This window comes from Oryza sativa, chromosome 11, assembly GCF_034140825.1.
Source record: "Oryza sativa Japonica Group chromosome 11, ASM3414082v1".
NCBI classification, from domain to species: Eukaryota; Viridiplantae; Streptophyta; class Magnoliopsida; order Poales; family Poaceae; genus Oryza; species Oryza sativa.
This window is the reverse complement of record NC_089045.1, coordinates 109,171-120,056: the sequence shown is the minus strand read 5'-3', so window position 1 is coordinate 120,056 and position 10,886 is coordinate 109,171. Positions and strand designations below refer to the sequence as shown.

General features: G+C 41.8%; 1 protein-coding gene across 1 annotated transcript; it reads right to left on the bottom strand.

The window, feature by feature from the left end:
* Positions 1–9,469: 9,469 nt before the first annotated feature.
* Positions 9,470–10,544, bottom strand: LOC107276476 (WUSCHEL-related homeobox 3). Its single transcript, XM_015761276.3, has one exon. It carries the CDS (start codon positions 10,409–10,411, stop codon positions 9,800–9,802), a length of 612 nt encoding a protein of 203 aa, XP_015616762.1. The 5' UTR covers positions 10,412–10,544; the 3' UTR covers positions 9,470–9,799.
* Positions 10,545–10,886: the final 342 nt, after the last annotated feature.

Here is a 10,886-nt window from a genome sequence, read left to right as displayed (position 1 = left end):
GCTTTTCCAGGGCATTACATCTTCGTTGGTTATGGCTTAATTGGAAGGAGGAAGAAAAGCCTTGGGTGGGCATGAACCTGCCCTGTGACGAATCCGGCAATAGACTCTTCCAAGCTGCAACAACTATTTAGGTTGTAAATGGCGCCAAAACAAGATTCTGGCATGATAGCTGGCTACAAAATCGCTTCCCAAAAGACATTGCACCAAGATGTTTTAGCTTGGCGAAGAGAAAACAAAGATCTGTGCAACTTGAACTTACAGACAACAAATGGCTAGCCTCTTTTAGACAATTTACTTCCGTGGAGGAAATTCATGAGCTCGTACAGCTAGGAGGCTTAATTCAATTGGCCTCGCTATCCCAAGAACCGGATGACATTACCTGGAACTGGACTGATTACGGTTCCTACACAGCCAAGAGTGCGTATCTCTACCAATTTGAAGGTTCTTTTGCAAAACTTGACTTTCTTTCACTTTGGAAGGCTCCAGCGGAGCCCAAAATGAGATTCTTTGGATGGCTTGTCCTTCATCAAAAAACCCTCACAGCACAAAATATACTTCGAAGACATTGGCCGTGCACTTGGATTTGCCGCCTTTGCACTTGTTCTTTTGAAGACACAAACCACCTGCTCAATGAGTGTATTTTTACTAGACAAACTTGGAGTTTAATCTGCCAATTTCAAAATCTGGGCCCTTTGGCTACGCCCCACCCCCCCTCATGTTGAAACTTGGTGAACTAGAGCCAACCCTGTGGGAAGCAAAGATCAAGTGCAAGCGATCAGAGGCTCATTACTAACTACTTGGTGGAATATATGGCTAGAAAGAAACAGAAGAATTTTTCAAAATTCTTGCCTCACAGTAGGTGAAGTAGCACACCTTATTAAACAAGATATGGACTTGCGCAGGCTTGCTTTCAAGCCCCCCTGATCCTCCTTTCTTCTTAAGTTGTATTTCCTCTTTGTTATAGTTCCTGTAAACTCTTTGCTAGGTTTCGCCCTTCCCTAATTTAAATTCCGGCAGATCTCCTGCCGTCGTTCTCCTCAAAAAAATTGGAATTATAAGTATACAAACTTGTACTTAGTTTAATTAATTTGCAGCCTCAATTTAGCTTTTGCATGATCTAACAACTTTTAAATTCATAATTGATAAATATTGAGTTGTATGCATTGAATTTATAGCTAGTGTTAATTAACCCTACTTTTTCCATGATCAAATAAATCTGAAATTCACAATTGAAAAGTTGTGTATTCGGTTTGGAGCCTCAATTATACTTAGCTTTTATGATTCAATGATTCCAAAATTAGTATTGAGTTGCATTCGGCTTGAAGTCTCAGTTATAAATTTTTCCTGAATTTATAGTTATAAAATTTGCCATTAATTGAAGAAATTGACTTTTTCCTGGTTTGGAATGCTAATTATAGCTGGTCTATGATTTAATAATTTCATAATTCGGAAGAAACAAGTATTGAGTCGTCCTCAATTTGGAGTCGAAATTTTAGTCTTTTCATGGTTAATAATTCTGAAATTCGCAATATACTTGGTTTAGAGTATAATTTATATATTTTCCATGATTTAAATTTCTCAAAACTGGAATTAATCACTGCCTATTTGTTCTCTTGTTGGACTCCCAATTTAGCCTTTTTCTTAATTTAATAATTATAAATTTCAGAAATAATAAGTACCAAGTTGTATATAGTTTGGACTCTCGCTTTGATATTAAATTAAAAAAAAATAAAGAATCCACTAGATTTCCAATGTTCTATCCTATTTACACAAATTCTCGATATGATGCACTACCACATAACAACACATTAGTGTCCCCATCATCAGTGTCGGCGATGAGGGAGGATCGGAGAGAGATGGGGATTCGACGGCGACGATGACGGATTGAGGGGGCAGATGGGGATTCAGGAGATGGTACGGCAGATGGGGATTCAGGAGATGGCGCAGCGGTGATGGCGGAGGATGGCGCTTTGATGGATCGGTGATAATGACAGTTCTAGGGTTTGGGGTGTTCGGGAGAGAGAACCGGGATAGGAGATGGCAGGGCGACAGTGGCGCGATGTGTTGGCGGCATCGGGGATGATTGGGGTGAGGATGGGGATTTTGTGAGTGATTTTCGGGTGGGCGGAGTGAGAGGGGGTGAGCAGCTGAGGGGAAACGTGGGATGATTTGAGGTGTTGGATGCGATGAATTTGGATCATCGGATTTGATGAATGAGGTTTGTAGGACTGCAGTTGGTAAATTATATGGTAGAAATGAAGCTACCATGTCATGGTCTTCATGATTCTTTTTTGAACTTGTCTATTCTGGATAAGCTTTCCATCGACTGATTTTACTTTTTCCTTAACCGAATCCACTAAAGAATTTTACCAAATTCTAGCGTTAATAGACCCTTCTTTGGCACCAGCCTGAGCTTGTGCATCAGATTGTGTTGCGTGTGCGAGACCGTGTGACTCGGGCTAGCGGTCGCGAGCTTGGCCATAATCCTCTTGCTGAGTTTCGGCACTACCCCTACAACCACAACGGTAGGCGCCGGAGGCAGGGGTAGTGGGAGCAGCCTAAGGAGCAGAGGCCTAGAGCAGCTGGCGAGGAAGGTGCGTAGCATGGCGTTCTCCGCGTTCGAAGATGGTAGTGAGTGTGTGCCATCAGCCGGCCCTCGAGATTGGGAACGACCATCGGCACGTCAAACAAGATCCGGTCCCTCGCGACCGAAGAGCAGTCAGCCGACCACAGCGGCAGGGAACAAGATTGACTATGGCAGAGAACGGCCGAGTTTGGATAGCGGAATCCGATTCGACCGAAGCGGTGGAGGTGATCTTGGCACGACCAGCGCCAAAGGGCGTCCGCTCGCTGCGATGGCACTGCCATCAGGGAGATGGGTTTGGCCGTGACATTTTAGTTTTATCGTGATCCAAATATATAATTCAGGCATAAATACTGCATCGTGGTGCCAAATACTAAATTAAGTAAAGAGAAAAAAATGTTTTACGTCTGTTTTAATTAAAATGACAAATTTAAAAGTAAGACAGATGGCTAGTTGGCTACTTTGTATCTGTTTGACATATTCTAAAAAGCATGTTTTTAAATTTTACTATATTATTAGTAAGATAATTATTATATTATGCATTGAAGTACTCTGTTGAATCTATAAAACAAAAACCCTCAATCTCTCTTTTCAAAAACTTTTGTGCATTACTAATCCGGTGATATACTCATACATGCAGCAACTAGACAAATATAATGGAGCCGCCTAACCAATTGTGAGACAACATGGTAAGAATATAATACTGTAGCGCTAAATCTCATCGATCGATTGGCGAGAAGAGAGCAACTTCATCGCTTTCCATGCCAGGTTGTCGGCCAATTTGGCTTGTTCACTTGCCATCCATCGCTCCATGCATGCATCTACATTATATTCAATTCATATACCTACAATCCTACATATGCATCCTTATCTATTCTTCGAGATAGAAGCAAACATACATTAAATCGTACCCATATTTTTTTCCGAAGGAACGTAGCTCCTGCAATTAAGATAATTAGTTAAATTTACAAGAAAAACTATTAAAAACTCTGACACTATCAAAACAAACAAACCAACCATACAATCCCTGAGAAGATGAACCTGCTACACCAAAGCACGAAAACGCTGACTCTATCACAAGGGTGTCATCGTTGCTCTCCCACACCCAAGTGTCCTGAGCTAGCAAAACAGGAAGGAAAAAACTCGAAGGCAATGCCCCCAAGAAGGTAACGCTGATAGAACAACATCATCGTCTCATCCAAAATTGATCAAGGTTTGAATTTGGAGAACTCCCCTAAGGCAATAGAATACAAAGGGCCATAGCAACACATCCAACAAGGTTAATGGAGGAGGAACAAATCGAACACAACAAATGAGAAGATGGAATGGAATGGAGTGAACTCACCTTCGAAACTGCCAAGAGCCCTTAGAAACCCTAGTTTGATTGTGCGAAATGAGGGAGAAGTGTATGGGCATGGGTAGAGGGGTTTTTCACTACCTCAGCGCCAACAGGCTTGGCATTGAGGTTGGGGAGGTCAGCACAGATGCGGGTGGTGACCTTTGCCACGTCAGCTTGTAGGCCCAGTCTCCTGCTCGACAGCCTGTGACGGTCGTCACTACCTCAGCGCTAAGCAGCGTGCTAGAGCTCAGTGCCATCAGCCCTAGCGCTGAGGTTGGGGTCCATTTTTTATGATAGTTTTCGGCTAGACCTATTTTGAAATAAGTTTTCAAAAAGGAACAAAATGTGAAATTTTCGATATCTATCAGTGTCACGGTGAAATTGAAATTGAAAAAAAAAGTCTTGTGCCCTTGTGCTTGGAGGCTCATCGAACCCTGAGAAAAAACATGTGGGAAAAAAAGAGGGGGCAGAGCACACACGCGACTTCATTACGTCGCGAGTTTGTGCCGCATAGGAATTTTGAACCATAAGTACCTGTCCAACCAGCGTGAATAAAGTAGTCTCTCTCGAGCCTCGTTGTTGTTGACTATGCATATATATAGAGAAAGGGACTTTAACTCCCTCAACAATGTTCCGAGTATGACTCATGCCCTCCAAACGCGAAACTGGGTATATCGACTACTCCAACTATAAGTACAGGTGCAAACTATGTCCCATGGTGGTTTTGCGAGCGGTTTTGACTGACGTGGAGGTGTTGACCTTGTCTTCATCCTACCTGGCATTGATGTGGCTCTTCTGTGGCATTAGAATTTAAAAAATATGTGGGACCCATATGTCATTGTTGACGGAAAACACGGTGGCCTGGGAGATCTACTTAATCCCAGTGCAGGTCCAAGGCTAGCCTCGAGTGTGTTAAGGGCGTGCCGGCTGGTTTGATCTTGAAACCAGCAAGGAAAACAATAAATAGAGTGAGTCAGCCGATAGCCAATCGGCCGATAGGCCGATGATATATCGTTAGTGATCCCAGCCGATGTAGTTGAACCAGATCGGCAATGGATTGAAATATAAATTAAGCACAAACCCTAAATATGCCTCATCGGCAGTAATATCATTTGTTTGGTTTATCAAACGTATTTTAGAGGATACTATAGAAATAGCCAATGGAACAATATTTATAGCAAGATAGGTAAATAAAGATAATCTACTAGCTAATACTCTAGTACAAGCTTATATAAACAAATAAATCTATAGAAATATATCAAATAACAATCAACTACCAAGTTTGCAAACCCGGACGATACTGATCTAGACTTGATATATTTATTGGAGTGATATGTCTATATAAGTGGTAAATATACATAAAACTAGTAAAGAAGCATGTATATTAGGTAAGATTGGCTGAAACTCTGATACTATCCTTAATTATGATTAATTCCAGGTTAGTTTTTAGGGTTCAAAACAAGACTAGGGATGATGCATCGCAAAGTATATAAAGAAACCTAAAGTCTAAACAATCAAGTAATTAAACGCTTTTCAGGATGGTGGATGCCTTAGCTAATCTAATATAGTAAGACAATTTAGCCGATATCGGCGAGAACCCTAAAGTGAGAACTAGCTGATAGGGCTAAAGCGAGATACTAAGACTAGATTAACTAAGACATATGATAGCAGATGGGTCATGATAAAACATCTAAAGTGACATAATAGCTCCGATAGCACAAGCCATCGAGACTTACCTCTTGTTGAGAGAAGTCGCCGAAAAGAAGAACAAATGGGTGGCGATGCACCAAAGTTGTATTGGATTTGTTGTCTTCTATTACAATGATCTGGGGTCTATATTTATACCCCGAATACAAGCTTAGGGTGTGTTTAGTTCCACTCTCAAATTGAAAGTTTGACTAAAATTGAAAGTTTGAAGAAAAAAGTCGGAAGTTTATGTGTGTAGGAAAGTTTTGATGTGATGGAAAAGTTGGAAGTTTGAAGAAAAAGTTGGGAACTAAACAAGGGCTTAGTCCATTATAGACATGACTCAAACTTTCCTAAAGATAAAATACAAACAAGACCGCATGACGGTCTCTTACCATATCTCTAACAAAAACTGACATAAATACCCTAATTAATATATACAATTGCCTTAATTGAGCTCTATCTATAATTGGCGATGGCGGTTATTCCAAACTAGGCCAAAACCGAGCCCAAGTCATATCGTATCAGTCATTTGCCATATTGGCTAAGCCAAGTCTGTACTCTATTTCCAGCCGATACAATACCAGCCGATGCGTAGTCCGATTCTAAATCTAATTCGATCTTGCACCAAATCTGCTTCGATTTTGTTCCTTCCTCTCTGAGTTTGATGCAAAATTCCGTTGTTAACAGTCATTCATACAAAATATATATATGGGCCCACATGTCATCCTCCCTCCTTTCTATCTTTGCCTCGCGCCATCGCACCCACGAGCTCGGCGGAACCGCCTCTCCCCTCTCTCTTCCACCACCGCGACTGCCTCGGATGGCTAGGCGGAGCTCTCAGCCATGGAGGTAGCCGTTCTCCTCTCCCCCACCACCTCTCCCTCTGCCCCTCCTCTCTACGACGCCCGCCCATTGCCTCTAGGCCAACCCTCTCTCCTCACCTTTCTCTGGCCGCCGCCTCTACCCGTCTCCTAGATGAAGTGCACAGGAGGACCACCATGAGCTTCTCCGAACCGTCGAGCTAGCTCCACACCACCCCGCTGAGCCATGCGAGGTGAAGAGAGCTCGTGGTTGCGATGTCAACGCAACATAGGATGAAAACCCGATCAACACCGTCATGTAGGTTCCACGTCAGCCAAAACCACCGAGGGACATAGTTTGCACCGGTTTTGATAGTTGGAGGAGTCGATATACCCGGTTTCACGTTTAGAGGGCATGAATCATATTTGGACCATAGTTGAGGGGGTTAAAGTTCACTTTTTCCTAGAGGAAGGTTGGTAGCAACTCTAGCTACCGGCCTAGATGGGGGAATTTTGGATGCATATATATATATATATATATATATATATATATATATATATATATATATATATATATATATATATATATATATATATATATATATATATATATATATATATATGTGAAAATTGGCCATGCCATATGCCTGTGGGCCATCTCCAACCACATGCCCAATTGCTACCTTGAACCGTCACAGCGATCTCGCCTCCTCCATGTTACTTCCATTCCCTCTGTTCCATATATATTATAAATTGTTCTGTCTATTTTAAATCAATCTACAAATTTTATAGAAAAAATATAGCAACGCATATAGCATCAAATTAATTTTATTAAATCTAACATTTAATATATTTTGATAATTTCTTTTGTTTTATATTCAAAATGTTACTATATTTTTCTATAAACTTGATCAAAGCTAAAGAAATTGACTTTGGGGAAAGTCAAAATGACTTATGTATGAAATTTATAAACGAATGGAGTACTATTTATTTATTATCAGTTTGTGTGTTCAGCACAGAGTCCTAACATGATTTTCATTTATTTAGTGACATATACCTATAGCTTGTCAAAATTTAATAGTTAATAATATGAAAGATGATTTTCCCAGACAAATGGGTTTTATCTCTACCATTAAAATTACGCTGGTAATAATACTGAGAAGGTCTTGTGGTCTAAACTCACCTTTAAAAATGATTTTTACTATTGAGCATTTAAGAGGACCGCCCGAAAATATCTTTATTTTTTTGAAAATATCTTTATTTTCACAGGTGAGAGCCTCCTAGCGAGAAGGCCTATGCAAATTGAGGAGCGGTAATAAAATGCGCTGGCCCATCCATGAGTCGCGCAGTCTCCTACCTCTCTCCCAATTCTCTCCTCCTTCGCTCTATTCCATCCATGTCGCCACCACTGTCAACCACCGCCAAACTGCTCCTCTCCCTCCCTCCTAGCGACTCGACCACTGAGCGCGCCCATGGTCTTGGGAGTGGCAAATCTGCTCGCTTTGCCTCCTTACCCTTCTTCGTCAACCCCCTCGGCGACGATGGTGGCTCGGTGATGACAACCACGACGAGGCATTTGACTCAACGACAGCGACAATGACTATGGTGAGGACATCGTCGCATGGCTGCAGCTGCTATTGCATGCAGAGGGGCACCGTGATGGATTTGGCGAATTTGTGAATTTGGGATTCTGCGGGCTATGATTAGATTTAAGTTTCCATTTTCTTTTGCACCAAAAGACATTTGCATGGACATATCTCTTTAGACTATCGCATTTGAAAATCAATTCACAAGCGGTCTCCTTAGAGTACTCGCTTCTGAAAATCTATTTTTCATAGACGGTTGTGGAACTGGTAGTTAATTTGTTAGAGGCTGGTGGCTCGGCCGCCTGCACAACCAGATTTTGTCACCATCAAAAACTATGTTCGTAGTAGTGTAACTTCTATTCATTTATTTATCATCAGTTTGGTTGTTCTGCTTGATCATAGCTGCAACATGGTTTTTGTTAAGATCCATATATAATTGGTGTCAAGTTATTGTGCAAGCTTATATTTTGATACATGAATATATGACATTACTATATATAATTATATATACGCCCTACAGTTCATCTTCCTATGTTTGAAAGTGTGATATTAATTGTTCTAGTTCAATCGCGCGATGATTTTGATTTAGATCTGCGAGTGGTTATCATCCATGCATGATGTCAAATTGCCATACATTTGTATTGCTTAAGATTTGTGATTATGTGATATCATACTGTTGGCCTCTCCATGAAGGTCAATAACCATTAGAGATGCCATGTGATCTCTCTAAAGTCTTCGATTCAGAACCGTTAGAGATTAGTATAGGTTATTTCTAATGGTTGTTTAAAAACAGTCAGGATTATACGTAATAAATTTGTCAAATAGAAACTTATCTCGTCCTTATATAGCTAGTCAATTGAAATGTCATATGAATCGGCTAATTGACTAGCTATAGAATGACGAGATGGTACTTGGCAAAAATCCTGTTTAGTTTTCAAACAAAAATTTTTCACTCTGTCAGCCTGTTTAGTTTCCTGTCACATTGAATAAACCGGGACTAAAGATGATTTTTAGTCCCGGTTGGTGTTGCCAACCGGGACTAAAAATCATCAAAGTTTTAAACCGGGACGAAAAATGATCTTTAGTACTAGTTCCTATCCAAACCGGGACAATTGTGGTTTTTCCCCACTCGGCAAAGATCACTTAGTAGTGTTTGGACACATGCATGGAGTATTAAATATAGAAAAAAACTAATTACAAAGATTACGTGTAAATTGCGAGACAAATCTTTTAAGCCTAATTGCGCCATGATTTGATAATATGGTGCTACAGTAAACATTTGCTAATGGCAGATTAATTAGGATTAATAAATTCGTCTTGCAGTTTCTAGGCAGAATTTGTAATTTGTTTTGTTATTAATCTATGTTTAATATTTCAAATGCGTTCGTATATTTGATGTGACACGTCAAAAATTTTGGTTCGCGAAGTAAACAGGCCCTTAGGTGTCGAAAACGAAAAGTCAATCAACAGCAAGCGATATATAGATAATTGATCAGCAAAGTCCATTGGTACACAAAGAAGCTAAGCTAGCTCATCAGATTACATAAAGAGTCGAGGGAAATTGACTAACCTAGATAGCTAAAACTAATTTAAGAACAATATCAAATATGTAATCGATCGAGGAAGCGATAACGAAACGAACGATATGCCGACACACATGTGGCATGCATATTGGCAGTGGCACACACGTACGTACGTACGAATTAACGCATATGGCCGCAGAAACAAATTAAATCGATAGATCTAAGTGATTAGCAGCTAGCTAGCTTAGAGTGGAAGTAGGATTACTCTCTGCTAGTAATTAATTGGTGGAGGTGGAGCAAGAGGAGGACTTGGAGCTGCTGCAGCAATCTTCCTTGAGGCCGCCGCTGGTGCTCTTGGTCGGGAACAGCTCCAACGTTTTCAGCGGCCGGCAGCACGGCGGGATCGCCATGTCAGCAGCAGTTGCCGACGCTGACGCCGATGCAGTGCTGCAGTAGTCCACCGCCGCCGGCCACTCAGCTTGCTGCTGCTGCTGCTGCTGCAGGTGATGACTTTGGGCAGCGGCGGCCGCAGCGTATGGGTGATGGTGGTGGTGGTGGTGGTGTAGCTGCATCACCGCGGGGTGCACCTGCACGACGGCACCGGCAGCAGCAGCAGTGGGAGCCGGAGGCACCGTGGAGGAGGGCGGTGAGGGTTGCTGCTGGTGCCGCGCGCAGAGGCGGCGGCGGAGGCGCTGGCGCTCGCGGGCCTTGTGGTTCTGGAACCAGTAGAAGACGTTCTTGCCCTCGATGCGGCCGTAGTAGGCGAGGTGCGCCGTGATTTGCTGGATCTCTGCCGCGTTGGGCGTTCGCACGCCGCTCCTGTACATCTCCTCCAGGATCATCAGCTGCTCCGGCGTCGGGCACCACCGCGTCGAAGGGGTCTGAGGCATCCTCCTCAGCTACGTACCTACACACGATTTCTCTCTCTCTCTCTATATATATGTATCGAATATCGATGGATCACTAGCACTCGATCTAGCGTGACTAGCGCGAGTGACACGATATGATGAGATCGAGTCGTTGCAGCTGGTAGAGCTATCTGATAAGCTGCTTATGTATATATAGGCCGGAGTTGCTAGCTAGCTAGCCAGCATATATAAATTTACTTAGTTTATGATTTCTTGGATAGTGGAAAATCTTATTCAGGCACTTATTAATTGGAGGCGTCTACAAATTGGGCGCCAGATTTTTCCAAAAAAATCAGTGTGTTGTTTCACCATTATTTATAAAAACAATGTTTCAGCACTTAGCGAAAGAATGTTTCAGTTCTTAAAAAAATTGAAACACGGTGAGATCACTAGATGAAACAATTTGGTTTAACATATGCAACAAAACGATCTAAGCCATTGAAATACTTAAACCCTA

Excerpts from the sequence above, each read along its gene's own strand:
- LOC107276476 (XM_015761276.3), bottom strand. The coding sequence starts at position 10,411 with ATGCCTCAGACCCCTTCGACGCGGTGGTGCCCGACGCCGGAGCAGCTG.